Here is a 22987-nt window from a genome sequence, read left to right as displayed (position 1 = left end):
ACATAAAACACAATGCAAACTGGCTGAGTCATTCTTTAGTTATAGAAGCCTGGGCCGTGGGTCCTGCCCACTTAAGGGGCTATAATCACTTCGCGTTCTGTACTGAAAGGTTCAAGTCCTCACGTTTGTCTTTCTTTGTTTATTCTGACCCCTTAAAATCCCAGCTTGTGACATACTAAGGCTTTTTATTCAGGACCTAAAGGCATTTCAGTGTAAACTAGCTGAGCTGTTCTGAGGTTTCAGAAATGTGTAGAAAAACTCTGGGAACCCGGTGAGCCCTGGAAATTCAAGAGGTTTATTTATAAAAATGACAAAAGCATATAAAAACATAAAGGACGATTTGTACGTCTGGCAAGGTTGTATTCACAACAATACTGGAAATTCTACAGAAATTCTCAATAGATCAGAGAAGTAATTACATAAAGAGAAGACCTGGGAAGGTTTCACATCAACACGTCCTCAATACACATGCACTGTGAGTTATAAAGGTTCTGTGCAGGTACATTTTTCGTTCATCAAAGTAGAGACAATGTAAATGTTGCCTCAAAGGTACAACAGTGGTTTTAAGGTCTGATTGTGAACCTTAAATAAGTGTTTCCAGGTGAAAAGTTCGTATTTGTACCTTTTCATAACCGAATGTTTTAAAACAGAACAGTAAAATAAAAGCCTGGAGACGAGACGGGGTGTGTGGAGTCAGTACAGCTTAGAACATATCATTTCAGTGGATTATGGTTCAGTTATGTTCCCTGACTAAAGGTACTGAGATGGACCCTTGAGGGTCCCACCCCAGTGACGAGAGGGGCGAGTGAGAGTGTAGCAGGCTAGCTTTATTAGTGGCACAGCACACAAAAGTTATGTTACTCACAGAGTTTCCGGGACTGCCGTCTGTCTGTGTTTCGGTTTTGGGTTCCACTGCGAGCTCCGCATCAAGGATCTTCTCCACCGGCATTTCTTCATTGAAACTGCTCGTCGACTCCACCTCGTTATCGCTCTTCTCCTTCCCACGCTGCCTCTCTTCCTGAACCGCTATATAGAGATATGCACAGCATTTAAAAAAACGTATAAAACGTGAAAAATATAACACAGAAAGTCTAGTTTTTTTGTATATTTCTGCTTATTCTCACTGCTGGAACAAAATCTTGTGGCTCCAAAATGGTAACTTTACAGAAAAAAGCCTTCTCAACCTGTAGTGGATGTTACTGTAACATTTTTTCCAAAATTACTTCAATATAAAAATATACGTTACATTGTTTTCAGTCCTTTTAAACACAAGGCAAAGGTTTCTTTGTGATGTTATATAACGCAGCTTTCTATGCTACATCCATATGGACCTCTACTCTGGCACATTTGATGGACACACACCCACCAAGCCATACTTAGACGCACACACCCACCTTCCCTCTTCATGCCCATAGCCAGGCACTTCTGGTAGCGGCAGTACTGGCAGCGGTTGCGCTGCCGCTTGTCGATCAGGCACTCCTTGCTGTCTCGACACGTGTAGGTCAGGTCTTTCCGGATGGTCCTCTTGAAGAAGCCTTTACAGCCTTCACAGCTGTACACGCCGTAGTGTTTTCCTGTGTTCACAAACAGCCAAAAACCACAAACAGACGTCTATGAACCACATTCATAAACAGTAAACAATGGCTCAAAAACAGGACACCACAGTGTTACCTACAGTATTACTACAGTCGGACGCAATGATTATTATTATTATTAGGGATGTTAATAATTAACCATTAACCTTATAAAGTTCATTTAATTTCCGATAAACAGTATTTTGAATAGGCAGGTTTTTCATTCAACTTGTCCACATGAGGGCGCAAGAGCGCAACTTGTTTCAGTAGCCCTACTTAGTGACACACATCTGGGTTTTTGGGCCCTGTTTTAATTCCTTTTTATTATTGTTCTCACTAACTTCAACTCACCATTCGGATGTGCAACAAGCTTATGTTTCACAAGTGGCCACTTGCGGAAGAAGGGGAGGACGGTCAGGAACATAACTGAACCATAATCCACTGAAATGATATGTTCTAAGCTGTACTGACTCCACACACCCCGTCTCGTCTCCAGGCTTTTATTTTACTGTTCTGTTACTCGGTTCCTCAGCCCACCGTTCATTTGAGCTAATAAAGTAAAGGAACTGCCCTCAGGGATGCCCCCTGCGGGGAAATAAGACCAAACAGCCAAGGGCTTGATAAGCTGGTATTAACATGGGTGGCTGGAGTCTGATTCTCAGTTCTGGAGTCTGATTCTCAGTTCTGGAGTCTGATTCTCAGCTCCGGACTCCTGACGCTGGAGTTGTCGACTCCTCGACTCCACTTAATTTTAACCGATATCATCAGAGCTGTAGCCTTAAGCATATAGCTATAAGAAAAAAGCTATAAAGCTCTCTCTCCGCCTCCCTCATTCTCTCCCCCTCTATCTCCCTCATACCTGAGGAGCGGTCTCCGCAGATGGCGCAGATGTGTTTGGACATGGATCCAGGGCTGGTGCACTGGTAGCTGTTCATGTTGCCAAGCGGCGGCAGACCAGGAGGGGGTTTAACATCCTCTGAGCTGCTCACACTGCTCAGAGAGTTCATCTGCAGGAGCACAGAAGAGAGATAGAGAGAGACAGAGAGAGAGAGAAAGAGAGAAAGAGAGAAAGAGAGATAGAGAGAATTAAGAAATTAAAATTGCACCCACCAACGCCACTAATGGATCCCTCAACATTTGTTTTTATACAGTATCTGGATGTGGGATTATCTGTGTGTGTGTGTGTGTGTGTGTGTGTGTGTGTGTGTGTGTGGTGTGTGTGTGTGGTGGGGTACGTATGTAGAGGATATAGTAACTTATTTTCACTTAGAAAACCAACAAAACATGTCATGTCAGTGAGCACTGATAGGATCTCGTAGTCAGAAGTGGACAAAAGCATTCTGTATGTAAATCTTCAGACGCTGCAAAGAACAAAAAAATACTTTGCCAAAAACAAAAATGACAATCTTGGAAATGTCTGTGCGAGATAAACATACGCAAATAATAAAAGTGTGTGATCAGAATCAGAATCACTTTTTTTTCCCACCAGGCATGTTACACATCACTGCTGTCAGACGAAAACCTTGTATCTCCAAAATAGTAACTTTACAGGAGAAGGAAAAAAACCTACTTTACTTCAAGTCATTTTGGGCCGTTTCTTTTGGTCCATTCATCATGAAATCTATACCCAATGTAAAGGTAACAGGTATTTTCAAATTAAGTCAAAGACTGAAAAACGACAAAAAATAGAGATACGAGGTTTTGTTTCAACAGCAGTGACATACAAGAAATTTCTCTTTGTGTGTCCATATGCACTGTACAGACCAGATAAGGGCATAGACAACTAACCATAAATAGATAAATAAAAACATTTTACAGAGGGACAAATAAAACCAAAAGAGAAAAAAAGATTAAGAGAGTAGAAAATAAAGAGGCAATGTGAAAGGAGCTGAAGAGATGAATATGTGTCTATGTGCAGAGTCTAAGACCCATGGGTCAGGCCCACGACACTAATAATATTAGCCTGTTTTACAATGTGCTGCACTACAGTCCCACAGCATGCACTGCAACGTAATGTGCTCTGACTCTCCCACCCAAACAACAGTCTATGGGACAGCGGTTACACCTCAATTCTGCACAATTCCACACCAGCCATATCACCAAAATGCATAAACATAAACCCTTAAAATCAGCTCAGCAGCTCAGAAACCCATGTCTTAATGAATGTGCAGCAATGAAAGGATGCCAGGTGTCCAGTTTAAGCACATAGGTATATTTAAATGACCGAGCACCTGGGGACATTTCAATTTTGAATATTTCAAGCATTCATGTAATATTTCAAGGTCTACTACAAGTGTCTGTATTTTACTGCTGAAGTTTTTGAATATTTGAATAAACAATGGCCAGTTCGGGTTACAGCACCACGTTAATTAAAAATGAAATAAAAACATAAATGTTCTCTGGCCCACCGATTTGTAGAGATTTTTCAATATGGCCCTTTTAGTGGTTGAGTTTGACACCCCTGGTCTAAGAAGACATGAAATATAACCATCATTTGCATTAAATATGTAATGAATAAGTAATAAGAATGTCCTGACCCTAACCCCAGTAACCAAATAGAAATGATTTTGCACTTCTTAAAAAATGAAATGTGAAGGTTTTTAATGCTTCAACAAATCAGGACCGCTTTGTTGGTCTTTTTTTGTTTGTGTACGTGTACACAATGCTGTTTAATAAAGGGTGCTCTACCAAAAGCAGCCAGCAGATGGCAGATATCTCACACATTTTCCCCACAGAAAAGTGTGTCAAATCATTTCATCAGCAACATGATTTACACCTCCACTGCCAGCTCCACTTTCACCCTGTGTCCTTCACATGTGGGCTGTGAGCGAGGGCGTCTGCCTTACTGTAGCATGAGAAAGTAAGCTTTCGCAAGTCTGAGACTATTCTTCTATGCATCTATCCATCCGTTTCAAATTTAATACAAAGTTTTTTATTACAAATTACATTACAGACATAAGAGTCTGAGTGACATACAGAATCTTTGAATGTTTACATGACTTTCTGAATGTCTTAGCATTTGGTATGTCCTTCTTTTGCTTTAATGACAGTGTGCGCTAAAGCATGGAGTCCACAGCCTCTGATCAGTAGATCAATATATGAGAATGTATTGAGCTTCAAAGGAAGGAATAAGACTGAAAATTAAACCTGATCTTTTTTTACAAAGGCCAATTTCACAAATTTTCTTCAGTGTGAATAGAGACCTAAAAATAGTGCAGGATTTTGAATATTTTGTCTTCATTTTTATTGTCATAACTTCTCTTTAATGCAAATTTTTTGTGATTCTAAAACTTTGTTGTTTATTTCCAAGTTTAAATAAAAAAAAAGATTTTCAAAGCGTTCTCAGATTTTTGGACTCCACTGTCCCATGAGAGTCTCTAAAAAGTCTCAAAAAATCAGAAGACCTTCAGCGTAATTTACAGCTTTCTATCAATTAATGAAGCAGAAAAGCTAAATCATATCACATTGTATATGTATTGAAACTAGAACTGGAACGATATATCGGGTGGATAATATCTGGATTTACTGCTGTTGGAGAAAATGATCACTGATAAGACACTGATAATTAGGCATGTTTTGGTGTTCTGCTGTTCCACTACACACTGACTGTGTTTGTGTGTGTGTGTGTGTGTGTGTGTGTGTGTGTGTGTGTGTGTGTGTGTGTGTGTGTGTGTGCCGGAAGTCAGACAGCTCTGTACGTGTACGTGAGTTCAGAGCTACTGAGAGCTTTCCTTACAGTAAAAGCCCTGAAGACATTCTCTGAGTGAACAGCTTCTTCTGCACCTCGGGGGGAAAAACAGAACACGTATGTATGACATGCATATCTGTGCTACACTTAACTAACCCTAACATTAACCTCAGTGACCCTGAGAAAAACACATTAATTTTCAATGTTTACCAAAAGAAAAATGATGTGATTTATTATTATTTCAACTTCAGATTCTTGTCCTTTGCTTATTTTCTGTGAAGAACACATAAAATAACCCATTTTCAGTGTCTTCACTCTGTTCACCCCCCACACATTTATATTACACATGTGGTGTTGGGTGAACCTGCGGGGAGTAAAAGTGTGGAGGTGCTGTGTCCTTCACTCTGTTCTCCTCCTACATGGTCTGCTGTTAGTGTGTGTGTGTGTCTGTGTGTGTATGTGTTTGCATATGTGTGTGTGTGTTTGTGTGTGAGGGTGGACAACATGGCTGCTGACTGGCTACAGCTGCTAAAGGAGAACCCTACGTTGGACACTTGTGATATTTTAAACATCTGGTATTTCTACTGGTATATTTAGGGGGCGGTCGTGGGCTGGAGGTTGCGGAACCAGCCTTGTGCCCGGAACGTTGCTGGTTTGATCCGCTGAGCCGACAGTACGTGACTGAATTGCCCTTGAGCAAGGCACCTAACCCCCAACTGCTCCCCTGGCGCTGCGGATAGGGCTGCCCACCGCTCCGGCTAAAGGTTCTGAATTCAAATACATAAATTGTTATGGCTGTACTGATTTAAACAATCAATCCAATGGTGGGTCCACCAGACCACCGAATAACAAACACATCAACACCTCACAAGGGTTAAAACTGTCATAAAATAATGTCTCAGGCATCCAGCAACATTTTCATAACCATTTAACGTATAGCTTTCTGTGACAGAACTTTTAGAGGCATTAAATTTCTAAGTTTTATATGTTTTGTATGTAATGTAAAACAGAGGTATAACTGAAAAAAATTACTTTTCTTCAAGGACTATTTTGTCTTACAACACCCTCCACGCACCTTTCCAAAAGCTATTCACAAAACTATCGTAACAATGTCTCAGGCATCAGGCAATATTTTCGAATATATACATATATATAGGGGTATTATTTTCCTTTTAAAGCACTGCATGAACCTCTTAATTCAATTTAGGCCAAAACCTTTCAAGAGGTGGACGTCTGGTTCCTATCACCACCACTGTGAACAATTCTTATGTAGCAAGTTTCTCTAGAACAGAGTATTTTACACCAAACCACTCTGAATGAATTTGTCTATGAATCTTAAAACTTAATGATTTTATGAGGCACAATTTTGAAAAATCAGTGGAATCTCCCTTCATACTACTGATTGAAACTATCAGACCACTGTTTCTCTTTCTCTGTCTCTCTGTCTGTCTCTCTCTCTGTCTCTCTCTTTCAGTGTATTGCATATTACTCTTTGTATTTGTGTGCGTAGATCTCTATGTTTAGAACATTCTCACACACACACACACACACAGAGTTGATGTTGAAGCCTATCCCAGCGCTTTTTAGGAACACTCAATTCTTGTAAACAAACATGACTCAGGATGAGTCAACCTTCTATTGTCAGGCCTCAATTCAGGAGCCTGGAGATTCATTTCCTTTAGATTTAGCTCTGAGTGTGTGTGTGTGTGTGTGTGTGTGTGTTAATATCTGGAGCAAGACAGCACATCGCTCATTATTACCCTATTATTAATGTGGTCTGGGTCTTCCAGCTTGAGTAAACAGGCTACATTTAAGAGTAAATATGACAAAATGCCAGACAAGCATTTTCTGTCAAAGCAGCAAACATTTTAATGTTCAGAGATGGAGTCTTCTGATGTATGAATAATTGCTAACATTAACTGGTTGATAATACAGCACATCTTGTTTTTCTTTATACAGGTAAATCCCGCTGTATTAAAACTGGTGAAGGGTCACCAGGGTGAAATTATTTTGAGAGCATTACAGTTATTACTGTTGTTGTGCAACACTACCTAAAGCTGCACTATGTTAGTTTTGGGGATTTGGAGACCTCTCTGGCGGAAAGGTGTAACTGCACACAATGGTTGGAAAATCAAACTGTTTCGAAGACGTCTGTGCTGACCAGCGCAGGACAGCAAAGAAAACAAAAAGCATTTCTCAGAACCACTTAAATAATTTGTTGAAGGGGAATTCCACCAATTTTTCAAAAGTTCTGCATCAAATGGTTACGATGCAAGTCATTCAGAGTAGTTTGGTGTGAAATGCTCCGTTTTTGAGAAACTAGGAACTTTTTCACAACTGGAATTGTCCATAGTGGTGGTGATAGGAACCAGACATCTGAAGAGTTTAACGTCTCTTAAAGCTACATCACAGAAAATGTTTACATGAAATGGTGATGAATACACTGTCCGATAGATGAAACACTGTTTTACACTAGTTTTGTGAGCTTTTAGCCTAAAATGTATTTCTTAAAATGAACTATCTGACATGTTCTATCATGGTTTTAAGAAGGCTTTAGCATAAAATATGTTTTTAACCATTTAAATTCATGCCATGGAGGTACAAGTGGGGCACTGTGTGGCAAAGTAGTAGCCAAAGAAAGCTTTTTTTTCAGGTTTTACACTTTTTAGACACTTTTTTTTTACCATTATCAACATTACACACAGAAACCCGGAAGACGTGTAGCTTCACTGGTGGTTCTGGATAGTAAATAAAATGGCTATATTTGTGTTTTACACATTGTGAATCCTGGTTCCTATCACCGCCAGTGTGGAGTAATCGGAGTCTATAAGTCTCTCTTCACATTAAACCAACGAACCTAAAAAGCTGGTGGAGCTGTTAGATTTTGACACTACTTTGTAGATTTATTTGCCTGTTTCAGTCCAATTATTTGGCCATGTTCCTCTTTTGGATGAAAGCCGAAGTGCTGCCTTTAAGCACTTTTGCCAAAAAATACTGGCAGATCAAATGTAATTATTAATATTAAATTTGAAATGACTGCAGCGTCCAAGGGTGAAGAGCAGTGTGTATGTTTTTGTGTTTACTACTGGCCACAGGTGAACGGCCAACAACCTCTATACGCACGTACATCATGCTGCTTATACGGAGGTCATATAGGCTTACATCAGCATATGACCTTATACATTCTGCACGAACACCCTTGCAGAAACCACAGGTCACGGTTCACATGGCCGTCACCCGTCAGAGGTGTAGGTTATTCTGAGCGAGGAGCCTGAAGGGATTTGTAGTCCATAGTGTAGAGCGAGGACGCCTCTCAGCACCCAGCTTTCAGAACAGCTCACGAGCTGTGGACATGACATGAAGTGAAAAGAGCAGGAGCGCGGGTGGGGGGTGGGTTGGGGGTTGGGGGGGGGTGTTGTGGGTGGTTGAGAAACAGGGCCTGAGCGATATAAGCATTTTCATATTCATTTGATATGATTTGTCAAATAATCAACACTGATTTTACAAAAATTAAATTTCAGATATCGATAAGATTTCATTTTATATGACAAACAGATTTCAACAGTTAAACAGTCCAACAGATAAACAGCGCTTTACCTACCGACATGAATCAGACTCTACTGCTGTAGAAGGAGAGCAGTCGGACATTAGAGTTCTTTTTGTATGATTTAATCGACTGAATATCTGACAAGGAAGGGAACTGTATTCCCCACAGGGCTCTGGGGCATGTGGTGGGTCAGGAGTTGAAGACGAGTATGAGGAAAGATGTTGCTCTGAGGAGAAACTGCTGCCTTTGAACCAACATCAAGGAATGTCTTTCAACTGTAACAACTGTTCCTCAACTGTAACGAGAACTAATCTCTACTGCTTCTAAAGCCACTAATACAACATCCACCTTCACTCCTCAAGCCAACCCTGAAGTTCCACCCTTCTCAGTCTACTGTGGCTTAAAATGTCTCTTCTTACATTTCGTTAAAGGGCCCATATCAATGAAAACAGATGTTTCCTTGCTATTTTGAAATAAAATAGTTTAATGTAGTTCGTAAGCATTGTTAAAATGCACAATTCAGTCCATTCAGTCCATATGTGTAAACTAAAACCCGATTTTAATTCATTGTTTCTGTGATGTCACAAAAACACATTTACATATATCTACCTATTCAGCTTACAGCAGCTCAGCCCCACCCATTCACCCTGAAAACATAAGTAGTGTTAGTAGCCAATCAGAACAGAGCTCATATATACAAACATGAAATCTGCAATCATTCATTTTATTATTTTTTTATTTTGGCCAATTTGTGTTGCAGTTTTATGATGTAAATCATTTCAGCCAGATAAGTTCACTTGAGCTGTATCTGAATGCCAAAATATCATAATTATGCATAATTAAGCATATTTATGCATGACCTTTCATGCCAAAGAGCCAGTTGCCTCTTACTTTTGATAGAGAACTTTCCATCCTTAATTCATGTTATGTAAATAGGTGATTCATTTTTCATTTTCACATTCAAAATATTAGTTTGTCCCATTAAAGAGCAAACAATGTTATTTGCATCACAACTTTGGCCAGTAAAAGGTACTGAAAATGTTCTAGTGTGTTTCATATGGCTAATAAAGGCTAAAAATTGGCCAAGTCAGCATCTGCCAATATGGCTGTAAAGAATGCAGAACAAGGCATAAAATGTGTGGTCGGTGTCGGTTTAGTTATTATTTCCCTGAAGGAGAAATTCTAGCAAAAGTCTATTCAATGTCTATTCACAATTTTTTAAACTGATCACAATTATTAAGGTTGACTGTGCAGCTGTTAGCTTTCACAGTCATATGTTTATTTGGCAACAAACAGAATGTAAATCACGTGCATTTTCATCCGTCACGTTGGGGCAAACAAATACATGTAAGAAAACAGAAACTGCATTTAATGAAATATGTTACGAACAATAAAAGCTCTAATTTCTGCCTCGCTGTAACACCTTTAGAGAGCAACAGTGAGGAATGTTTGTTTATTTGAGCTGACACTGAGTTTGAATAGTCATAATTATTACATTATCACCTAATCACAATTATTTAAGATAATCGCAATTATTTAAGTTGATTGCAGTCATTTTCCACAGTTGTTAGATTCCACAATCATATAATGCTGCAACAAACAAAATGTGAACTGGGTTCATTAAGATGAGGCTAATAAATGTAAAGAAAAGAAAACAATAAATGCATTCATTGAGACATTATGAGGTTTATGAACACACAAAAAACTTCTAACTTGGTGCTCTAACATGTTTAGAGGGCAGCGCTGAGTGATGTATGTTTGTTTATTTGTAAGCTATGTAGCTAATTTGAATGTTTTTAGCATGTATGCTAGAAGAATGAGTGTTTTTTGCTTTGCAAATCACTTCATCCTCATGTAGCTTCGCTAAACTCTGTATATAACTCTGTGTAACTGCAGACAATTGTGAAGGTTACAGGTATGACTGTGTGTGTGTGTATAAGTGAGTGATGGTAGGAATGCATGTTTTATTTTTTTTGTATTTTATTTTATTGTATTTTATTGTATTTTATTTTATATTTTATTTTATTTTATTCACTACATGTAAATGTCTGTCTGATACTGTGCACTGTGAGCTCCTGTAACCAAAACCAAATTTCTTGTATATGTAAGCAAACCTGGCCAATAAAGCTTGATTCTGATTCTGATTGTGATGGCTGAGGAAGTGTGTGCACAGTATTGATCGGACAGTACGACGGATGTTAGCTACTAAGCAAACCTAGCTAGCAAGAAAAGTGGCCAATCAGCCAATTTGGCCATTTTAGGACATAGGACAATTAATGACCCTAGTGACAGGCCTATCAATGACAAATCTGTGTTTCTAAGTAGATAAAGATATTTAAGTATGATTTGAAATTGAGTTTTGTTTGTGTAAATAAAAAAAAAAATAAAAAATAAAAAAAAACAACAACAATCTTCACATTTTGCCATCATTTCTTGATGGCTTGAAAAAGAAAGAGGCACAAACACGGTCCATACGGGTCTAAATCACATGTAAATACAATAATGACTTAATTAACTAAGCAATTACTTGCTGGACTAAATCTCCAGAGGTTAACAGGAGTTGCTCTGTCCCTGCCACTGACGCGATATCCGCTTAGTTCTGAGACTAAGCTGCTTTTAGACTAGCTTTTCTCCCTGCTCTATACGGACACTGCTCAGCACTGACCGCGCACAATACGACCCTAGGCCTGTGTGCGGTGGGGTTACCTGCGGGCTGTTGAGGGTGCTGAAGCCCATGCCGGGTGTGGAGGGCAGCGAGACGGATGGAGAGCCCATGGAGGAGGTGATGACCGAGTAGGGCGAGGCCAGGCCATTGATTGGAGAGCCCAGTGGGCCCATGTCTGAGGGGAGGGGCCGTGAGGAGCTGATCACCGACGGGTGGCCCATCATGGAGCCCATTGGTGGAGGCTGAGAGGGGGATGAATTTAGCACCCCAGACGAATCTGAGAAGAGAAATCCAAAGATAGAGAGATTAGAGCCATCAAGCATGCAATTTAAAGGGAAATTCCGCTGATATTTCAAAAATTCGGCAAAAAAGTAAATCCAATTGTTTTGCTGTGAAATGGTGCATAGTAGAGAAGCTTACTGAGGTTTTACAGTGGTGGTGATGGAAAACAGGTGTCATGACGTCTACAGCACAAAGATAACCGTTTTATTTACTATCCAAATGATCAGTGTCTTATATATAATGTAAACCCCTCCACTATGAGTGCATTTTCAATACACTGTATTGTATATATATATATATATATATATATATATATATATATATATATATATATATACACACACACACATATATTGCTTACTCATAGCTTACTGCAGGCACTTGCAACTGATACCACATTTGTGTTTATACGTAGAACACGAGATATTTCATTATGATTTGAATTTGATGAAACGTGTATAGTCTTGTTTTTTTTTACATTTTTTACTGTATTTTTTCATTTTCTGACTGTGACAAGCAGATAAGAGTTGAAGATGCAGACTCGAAATGGCCAATCCAAAATATAAACTGAATACAAATGTGATTTGTTGATGTAAAAAAAAAAATAAATAAACAATTACATAATTACATTTAAACAGTATCGCTAAACTATGGTAACGATTTCTAAGACTTAATGCTGATTATAGTGCTGATATTTACATTTGCACATTGTGACAAATAAAACTGCTCTAATGATGTTAATAAATTATTTTAAAGGCTCTGCAGAGCAAAACTTGGCTGGTGCGTCAGGTGCCGCTACCTGCAGCCTCAGTGACGTGGCTGAACACTACAGGCCGTCACTGTAAGAACTGCAGTACGAACGCTACACTGCACTACTGGGAATCCTGTGGATGAGAGCTGATGGGAAAGGTTTTCTCAAGTTTTAGCACCCTTGCTCGAGTATGTAGAGACAGGGTGACATTTCACCGAGAGATCTGATTTAAGAGCACGTCAGTCAGGAGCCAGTGGAACAGCGTGCCGTTGGGAACGTATGGAGCTGCGGCCATTTTCATACATGCATACAAGGGCTGTCACTATGAATTATATTAGTAACTGAGTAATCTAACAGCAATCAGAGCAATCAGAGTTTAAAAAAGTCCAGGCAATAAAAATGGACTGGAACAGTACAACTTTCTCACTCATTGACAAATAATATATGACAGCCTTCTACTCTTTCTGGCTGTTTTCATGTCAACAAAAGAAAAACTGAGATAATTTCAGCTGATCTGAGTTGCTTCTATGAGCCAGCTCAGTATATGCTGCATTTACAGTGACTGGCCACTCCATGTTTTTACACTCACTGTCCATTTTATCAGCTCCATTTACCATACAGGTGCAGTCAGTAGTTCTACAATTACAGACTGTAGTCCATCTGTTTCTCTGAATACTCTGTTAGTCCCCTTTTACCCTGTTCTTCAGTGGTCAGGACCCCCATGGACCCTCACAGAGCAGGTACTACTTGGGTGGTGGATCATTCTAACCCTGCAGTGACACTGAGCTGGTGGAGGCATATTTGTGTGTGCTCTGCTTGCACAATTGGACAGATACAGCTGTTGCGTTTGAGATTAGAAGATACTAAGATACATCAAACCTGACTGTCCAAGCCAAAGTGGAATTGACAAACTGGCATCGCTTCCAAAGCCTGTAGAACAATTTCTTTTTTATGAACCAATCCACATTATCACAGATCAATTTGGCTCCTGAAACAATGGAAATCTGACAGCGCCAACACCTCCGAGAGCCTAATCCAGGGGTCGGCAACACGCAGCTCTTTTACTGCCCTGTTGTGGCTCCACAGCAGAATTAGATTTGTAGGTAATAATAAAATAATCCTCCTTTACAGTAAAATAAAGCTCTGCTGATCGTTCAACACAGTTTAACAATAAATGGTCTTAAACTCTGGAGTTAATGTAGAACTGCTGATTCACCCTTTAACCCTGAAGGTTGGCGCACAGACTGTTGGTCACACAGCGACATAGACAACAGTTTTGCCCAGCGGGTAGCTAACAAATAGAGCAAAATTTAATAATAAAGATTTAACAAACATAGATCATTTGGAGATGAATGGACTTACTTGCGTTTATAAGCACTCAGCTGGTTTCCTGATACGTTTAATCTGCAACGAGAAACTGTCAAACACTAAACAAGTCACTAAACAAGTCGTGCTCGCCAGCTTCTTGAAAATTCGAACAAGAAGCTCCCAAATGAGAAGCGACTTCAGTCTCGTAGAAAGTCGAACGTTGAGAGAAATTTTACAAGAAACTGCTCTACTTTTGTGGAAAAGTTTCCTGCTGGAGATGCGAGAAAAGCAGCTAAAGCTGAGTTAAAGCTTAAAGCAGAGCCTGTACTCGTACATCAGCACACATTGAGACATATTTACAGCCAAGATGGTGAAATGTCACTTTAATAAAATGTTGTGGTTCCCAAGGTGGTTAGATTTGTGTTGAAACTTGACTAAATGGCTCTTCTTAACATTTGGGTTGCGACCCCTGGCCTAATCACTCTGTACAGTAAATTTCCTTCGCCAAAGTTCACTCAGACCGTCTTTCACTTCGCCTGTGCTTCTTAAGCTGTGGCTGCTCTCTGGAATACACGTTATGGATATGATTAGCCTCTTTGGTATTCTACCCACCAGCTAAGAGCCAGCACTTAGCAAGCCAACAAGAAAGCCCTTAATCTTTAACAGAGAACAAACTGTTCAGCAAAGATGTTTTAAAAATACGCATGTGTTCCCCCCTCCTTCTCTTTCATTCAGCGTCTCTCTCTCTGGCAGAGACACAAGACACATTTTGCCAGTGGCTTTTAGTAAATGTCACATTCCGGTGCTGAAGGGAGGCCAGGAGGCCTGAACACAACTCCAACACTCCACACCCCCAAAACCCCTCAGTCTTGTTGCCTCTCTGAAGCTCCTGGGACCGAACACATCCAAAGTCAATGCTGCAACCTGCCCTGCCTTAGGATTACATATGTTTTTGGGCTGACTGGGTGCCAAACCAACTCTTTCAAGTTTGCCGAATCTTTTTCTTTTTTTTATTAAAATGCTGAAACAGACACAAAGGCAGTTTTGTATTAAAATTAAAGGAGATAAACTAAAACAAGGTAGTGTAGAATACAACATATGTATCTGAAGGGTGAAAGAAACTATAGTGTCTTCAGGTACTTAAATGCAGGTTCTGACAGACCGAGCTACACACAGGACTTTACAGTGCAGTACTTAACAATGGCTTTGAAAATGGCTCCACCAATCAGATTTTAGAAAAGGGATTAGCCGTTTTATAAACTGCAATAAACAGCCGCAAGCAAAGGTTTGAACGTGCCACAGAAATCCCCCCTCTGCTCTGGATGCAAGCTGTGGCACATACACGCTCACATACACAGCCAGGACAGGCTTGCACACATGCAGTCCTGTGCAAACGTTTAGGTGCCCCAGTCAAATGATTTGCTTTGTTTATTTTCTAAGTAAAAATACATCAATTCTGAATTTTTTTTCTGCAAATTTGGTGCACAATGACTAATTATGCACTGAATTTAACATACTGGAAAAAAAAACAAAATGTGCCATAACTTTTGCACAGGCCACATTTTATGTTCTATTTTTCCCATAAGTTAAATTCAGCAAATAAACAGTAGTTGTGGATTAAAACGTTCTCTGTAGAGGATGTATCAAATTATTTTCACTTAGAAAAATCAACAAAGCATGTCATTTGACTGGGGCCCCCAAACTTTTGCACAGGACTGCATGTGTGCAAGCCTGTCCTGGCTGTGCTATATGCGCCGCAGCTTGCATCCAGAGCAGAGGGGGGATTTCTGTGGCACGGCTCCAAGTCGTGTTGTGCAGGGAGGAAATATAAAGTGGCACACAGTGTAGCTTATCCTCACACAACCCACCGAGACCGGCTGTTACATTTATATCAGCTCAGACGCTGCTGGAATGAGGCAGGACCGTTTGAGCACCCACATGTGTGCGTGTGCGCATGCTTTCACTCGAGCTTGCGATCAAGCAGATCCTCTTACAGGATGAAGGAAGTCAAAAAACCTAAAACTGTTCATTACCCTGTACAATTGCACCTGCTGTGTAGAAACAGATAGCATCCCAATGCTCATCAATTAACGTCTGTTACAGTGGTTAAGGGATTTGGACTCAGAACACAAGGCTAAAACGGTGAAAAACTACAATATGATGAAATGCAACAATGCTCTACTATACAGGGTGATTCAAAAAAGATTCATCTGATTTCAAAGCGCCATATTTTTACAACCGTGAGGCGCCTAGGAACCAATCACAATCCAATTGAAAGAGGGGGTCATAGAGTTTCTGACTGTCAGTGGAAGATGGCTCCCTCAGTCTCAGAGGAGATGAGACCCCTGAGCAGAAAGGATTCTGCATTCTCCACTTCAATAAGAGTGAATCCGTCATAACTGTGCAGTGTGATTTTCGTGGGCAGTGAAGCTCCAACAGCTCAGAGCGTTCGTCGTTGGTTCCACAACACTGGATGATCTCCGAAATCGCACTGAAAGAACCGTGAATGCAGCGACACCCGACATGCTCAATCCAGTATGGGATGAATTTGACTATGGCGTTGATGTTGTCTGTACAGCTGGAGGAGGTTCATACTGAGACCTTGTACAATTACATAATAAACTTTATGCTCATTTAAACCATTTACAGTTCACTGCATTGTTCTGTTATGATTTACAAGAGAAATGAATCATTTTGAAATCGGATGAATCTTTTTGAATCAGCCTGTAGTTTACATACATCGACTGGCCACTTCATTAAGTACCACCTCCTTGTTTCTATGCTCATTGTCCATTCTACCAGCTCCATTTCCCATAGAAGGGCACTGTGTAGCTCTACAATTACAGACTGTAGTCCATCTCTTTCTCTGCATACTTTGTTAGCCCCCTTTCACCCTGTTGCTTAGTGGTCAGGACCCACACAGAGCAGATATTATTAGGGTGATGGATCATTCACAGCACTGCAGTGACACTGATGTGGTGGTAGCGTGTTGGACTGTGTTCGCTGATATGAGTGGATAAAATACAATAAACCAAAGTAATTATTATCCAAGAAATCCCAGTGAACATTCAGTGATGTTGAGGTCTGGACTCTGAGGTGGTCAGTCTATTTTTTTGAGAATACCAGCAGCTTCTTTGTTTGATTTGCAATTTTTCTTATTTTTTCCTTCTCTCAGTGAGGTTCTTCTTGACAGCTACCCATCCTTTCAGACCCACAGCGCTGAGTCGTCTTCTCACAGAGGAAGGATGGACAGAAACACCTGTGGATGTTTTCAGATCTGAAGCAGCTTGATTTTCTGCTCTCTCTCAGAGATGAAGGCACTAAGATAAACGCTGTTTATCTGATGGGGGCAGTTTTGGGGTCTACCAGGTCTTGCACAGTTGTTAGGAGGTAAGTTTTATTCATATACCCGTTTTGGAAACTCCTGTGTTTTTCACTTATTTTCTCTTGAAATTCCACTTCATCATGTAAGCAGATCACTATCAGTATATCTGATCTCTTTAGAAATATCTCCTGAAAAATGAATCATTTAACCCTTGTGTGGTGTTCAGGTCTGTGGGACCCATTTTCAACGTTTACCAAAATATAAAATGTGATGCGATTTATTATTATTTCATCCTCAGATTCTTGTCCTTTGCTCATTTTCTGTGAAGAACATATAAAATAACCCATTTTCAGTGTCTTCACTCTGTTCACCCCCCACACATTTATATTACACATGTGGTGTTGGGCTGAACCTGCGGGGAGTAAAAGTGTGGAGGTGCTGTGTCCTTCACTCTGTTCTCCTCCTACATGGCCTGCTGTTAGTGTGTGTGTCCGTGTGTATGTGTGAGGGTGGACAACATGGACAGGCTGCTGACTGGCTACAGCTGCTAAAGGAGAACCCTACACTGGACACTTGTGATATTTAAACATCTGGTATTCTTACATAAATTGTTATGGCTGTATTGATTAAAAATAACAATAATGTGGTGGGTCCACCAGACCACTGAGTAACACACACATCAACACCACTCAAGGGTTAAACAAATGAAGGGAGGTTGATGACTTTTGCACAGTGCTGCATGTCACACAGTCTAAATATTTAACTGTAAAGACTGAGTCTCCCTGCATATTTGCACCAAACACTTTAGTCGTTGTTTTATTTATTTATTTATTGATTATTATGTGAACTAAGGGTCTGTATTTTTCTGAGTTGTCTATTGACGTGCTATACTGTGTATACTGGAGGAGTCAAGGTCAAAAAGAACTGAATATATATGTACGTAAAGCATGTAAGGCAACTCAAATTGGTTCAGTGTTTATTTTTACCTCAATATTCTATAGTGGTATGATATTGTAATGCCTGAGTCAGCATTGTATATTTAAACATATGATAGAAAAATAAGAAATGTTTATAGATGTGCCATATCACAATGGTACATGTTCCGAGAAAAACTCCAGCAGCACTGCTGTGTCTGATCCACTCAGACCAGCGCAACACACACTAACACACCACCACCATGTCAGTGTTACTGCAGTGCTGAGAATGATCCACCACCCAAATAGTACCTGCTCTGTGAGGGTCCATGGGGGTCCTGACTACTGAAGAACAGGGTAAAAGGGGGCTAACAAAGTATCAGAGAAACAGATGGACTACAGTCTGTAACTGTAGAACTACAAAGTGCACCTATATAGTAAGTGGAGCTGATAAAATGGACAATGAGCATAGAAACAAGGAGGTGGTCAGAATGTTATGCCAGTGTATTCTATCCATGTTAAAGCTGCTGTAACAATATTTCAAGTTCTGGTTTACAGCAATGTGTAACCACTTCATGGTAAGCATAACAAAGCAAAAATGTAATATAGTGAATATACATGCCAGTGGATGGGAAAGTACACTGTTTGTAACAGTACCTGTGCTGTAAATCCTACTAGGGTAACTGTGGGACTTGTTATTAGTGTTCTTTGTTATTGAAACGGAGGCTAACAGCAGAACCTGTCAGGCCATTTCTCTGGAGCTGTGGACAGATCTGGTGTCTGATCTGCCGTCTGCTTGCTCACTCACTCTTATGGAATGCTGTCTCACTCCCAGCATTTCGCAACCAGGCTCGTGCAGCAGTGGCCGTGACCTTCGACCTGGCTGTTGGGGTTCAAAGTCCAGCTTTCAACAGACAGCTGTCGGGTTCAGACAACGAGGGTCAGCGCGGGCTTCTTCGCTCAGATACCAATTCAGAGAATATACACGGGGTAACACTGTGTATCATCATCATGATATCAAAACTTTTTGTTTCAAGGCTTTTTTTTTTAAATATGACTCAAAAACAGCAGCTGCTGTTTTTGGTGAACACCCTTGATGAACAGACCAGCAGAAACGCCAATCCCAGTATACAGTCCCAGTTTACTCATATTGTAAAGTTCCTATAGTCCAAATAAATGTCTCTATATGGAACAATCATTTATTCTTTCCCTCCGTCATGGATTCCTCCGATCGCCCAGAGATGCCAACCAAGCGTGAAGGGTGGCCACCCCAGTTGTGTGAAGTGAAACAGTCACCACAGAAAACTTATCCATCTTGTCGGGTGTGAACAGCAACGCTTCATAGTGAAAATGTACTTGAGTTAAAGTAGAGAGGTAAAATATTACTCCAGTAAAAGTTCCTCCCTTTAGACCTCCACTTGAGTAAAAGTACAAAAGTATTTGCCTTCAAATGTACTTAAGTATCGAAAGTAAAAGTATTAAAAGATTAATTATGACTTTAATGTCCTATTATCATTTTTATAACAAGACTCGCTTCATTAACTCATTTTAGGTGAAAATACTCCAGTGTCTCTCTTGGTAAACCAGTCTTTTAATAGAATGTCATTAATTAGTGACGCTGATGTCTATTAAAATTATCATAAGCACAAAACACTGAAGGCAAACAGTTTCCATCAGGTAGAACTGAGTGGCTCTGAAATCACTTTTTACAAACAAGCAAAGTTTCAGTTTAAGATTTATTTGCAGCTTAGTTACAAGTTTAAGTTTAATAAAAACTTTAAACTCAGATTCACAAATGAGTTTCCTTTACTAAACTGCATCTGTAGGTCTCTGTTCATAAACATAAACTAGACAAAACTAATTTACTATAAAATGAAATAGTGTTTGTATAAATTCAGATGCCAGTCACAACTGCATATGTGTACATATTTCTATATTGTGGTCTGTTTACACAAAGTTAGGTTAGTTCATCATTTATATTGAATAGACTCTCCCAAAATTTTATGCTGCTGCACTGACGTTGAACCGTGTGCTGCACTGGGTCGGTATGACCAACAGGTCAAAACAAGCTCAAAACAAAGAACGCGCTGTGCTCTGATTGGTGTTCTCGCTTTGTGCTTCTTTCGTTTTGACATGTTACGTTTTTATTCACACATAAACCAAAAGGAACGACAGATTTCTCATAATGTAGTGGAGTAAAAAGTAAGATATTTACTTTGAAATGTAGTGGAGTGAAAGTAAAAAGTCACCCAAAATGGATAAACTTCAGTAAAGTACAGACACACGAAAAAAAAAACTAATTAAGTACAGTAACGGATTACATTTACTGCACTACTGTCCACCACTGATATTTTTACACTACACTCAAAAATCAGCATATCTCGCTGTGATTGGACACCTCGCTAAGAAAACAGGTGAGTGAACGCTGCTCAAAACCTGTTCATTTTGCATAACAAAGCAGCTAAAACTGGATTTCTACATAAATCTCTACATCAATATACTACAGCTTACACTGCGCTCTACATAGACCACATCACTGTAACTAAAAATGACTGTTCAGCAGAGATTAGAAATGCATGGAAGCCCATATCTGTTCAGTAAACAGTTAAAGTTAGCTGGGTAGCTATTTTGTTTTTTGTTGGTTTTTTTTTGAGTGTGACAAATAACATAGGAAGATATTGGTGAATGAGTTGAAGTGTGTGTAGAATCTGTTCTCACCTAAGAACAAATCCCAAACAAGAATACAATGGTAAATGTCAATCCTGCCTTCCGCCCAATGACAGCTGGGATAGGCTCCAGCACCCCACCGCGACCCAGAAGGATGAGCGGTTTAGATGATGGATGGATGGATGGATGGTAAATGTCAGAATCTTCGTCAAAACTGCATAAGTGGGTTTTAAAAAGAAATTTCCTCTTAAGAACGACTGTACTTGAAATGAAGCCTATTGTGTTCCCCGTTACGCATTTTACAGAAATAAGATGCCACAGCTCATCTGCTTGATTTCCATTGGCTGATGCTTCCGAGGAATTTATCTTTGAATTCGTCGCAAAGCGAAATACAACGTAATCAGAAAAGAATGGATTTTCCGCAATCTTGTGTCCTTTTCCATTTAAGTGAATTGGCTTTTTCACCAGGCAGTCATATTTATAGGATTCTAAGTCATAATTATGACATAGTAAGTCATTATTATGCATGCAATACACTGAGAACTAGTCTAGCCACAACTAGGTCTAAGTTCTAACTATGAGAAAGCAAGTGATAATTATGAGTATGTAAGTCATAATTCTAACATAGTACGTTATGAGATAACTCTTAATTCTGAAATACTAAGTCGGTATTTTGAGATTTTAAGTCATAATTATGATAGAAGACCATGATAAATGATAGAAGTTGCAGAAAAAATATAATTGTAAAATTTTGACCATACATAATAAAGCTATCACTTACATTAAAGCAGAGCTGTGTGGTAACTAGATACATTTACTAATCTGAGCACACCTGAGACAACACTTTTCCTTGTTAACTTACCTACAGACGCTCGCAAAAGTGTAGGCGCCTTGGTCAGTTTACATGTTTTGTTGATTTTCTAAGTGAAAGCTAATAAACACATCCTCTGCAGAGAACACACTTCTGCACATTTTAATTCACAATTACTGTATATTGGTTTAATTTAACATACTGGGAAAAATAAAATGTGCAAAGTTTATGGCACATTTTATATTTAATTTTTTTTGCGATACATTAAACTAAATAAATAAACTTAATAAATATATACTGTAAAAAAAAATCCTTTCCGGGCTGCAAGTTCATTAATACTTGCTGAGCTAATGTTAGGTATTTATATTGGCTGAACTGCGGTTAGTTATTTGGTGATATGACTGATGTAAAATTAGGGCTGGGCGATAAAACGATAACGATAATTATCGCGATTTAACTTTTCCTCGATAGAGCGATACGACATGTCCGATAAATGTTTGATATAATACAGCACTCTCACACTCCCACGTTCAGTGAAAGCCTTGGTGGCGTTTTCTACTGCAAGGAAAGCGACACTACTCTGCTGTCGCCTGGAGAGGGCGCACTTCTGAGTTTTTCTACATGATTAGAGAGGGAGGGGGCCACGAGTAAGATGAGTCTTTAGCAACGGCTGAAACGCAGAGTTATACAGTCGCTGTTTGAGTGGAGCGACCGGCGATCTGCTCTCCTGTGACTGAGTGTGAGTGATGAGGTCACTGACCTACATCGAACTCACCTCTTTCCTAACATCCTAACCAGCTTTAGCAGCGTTAAATCACAATCCTCACAACTACAGCGCTGTTACAGCTCTCGGACAGTCATATTTAAATATTAGTGCATTCCCAAGCAACGAAAGTGAAAGAAAGAAGTGGTTCGTTTTAGTTACAGCCCTGATTTAAACGAAAGTAAACTGAGGAAGCTGTGAGGCATTGGAGAGCGGGAGAGCGCTGTCTTTCCAGGCTAGCTGTTTTTAGCAGCTGGCTAACTTGAAGCAGCTCCGTCACTCCACAACACGGAGAACTGATGATACTGTAGATCAAACACGACACAAAAGCACCGCTTTCAGTTTAAACGTTCCTAAAAGGAGGACTCTGTTTGTCTGGTGTTGATATTTTGCGGTTCACCACTAAAACTACTATGACAGTATAGAGGAATCCAGTCGTCTAGCTGGTGTCTGAATACTGTGATGTCGTTTGTAGCGGGGTAGCCGAGCGCTCGGCACCAGCTAAACATAATCTGTTTTCTTTCTTAAATTATGACTTTTACAAAATAGCCGTGCTTTTCCAGCTGGTAAAACCAGCTCACCACACACTTTCTCCCACTCTCCCATGACAGGTCTGTGAAATGTTCCAGTGTTTGAGTGTTTGTTGTGTTCCGATCATAAAGGATAGTTTAAAACAGGATTTAACCACCCAG

At 39.8% G+C, this 22987-nt stretch overlaps 1 protein-coding gene across 2 annotated transcripts in view; it reads right to left on the bottom strand.

Moving 5' to 3' along the window:
- rxrgb (retinoid X receptor, gamma b) overlaps positions 1–22987 on the bottom strand; it is a 65570-nt gene that overhangs the window by 5815 nt on the left and 36768 nt on the right. The window contains exons 2-5 of one of the 2 annotated variants that reach the window (XM_036581251.1): positions 11516–11751; positions 2434–2581; positions 1395–1574; positions 866–1026 (exon numbers count right to left, since the gene is read on the bottom strand). In XM_036581251.1, the coding sequence (XP_036437144.1) occupies positions 866–1026; positions 1395–1574; positions 2434–2581; positions 11516–11751 (725 nt within the window). Of the gene's footprint in view, positions 1–865; positions 1027–1394; positions 1575–2433; positions 2582–8424; positions 8637–11515; positions 11752–22987 lie in introns of those variants that run through there. The other variant, XM_036581252.1, reaches the window with a different exon arrangement.

Source organism: Colossoma macropomum, unplaced genomic scaffold (genome assembly GCF_904425465.1).
Source record: "Colossoma macropomum unplaced genomic scaffold, Colossoma_macropomum, whole genome shotgun sequence".
In the NCBI taxonomy this organism is placed as follows: domain Eukaryota; kingdom Metazoa; phylum Chordata; class Actinopteri; order Characiformes; family Serrasalmidae; genus Colossoma; species Colossoma macropomum.
The sequence above is the reverse complement of the archived record's forward strand: the minus strand, read 5'-3'. Positions and strand labels throughout refer to the sequence as shown.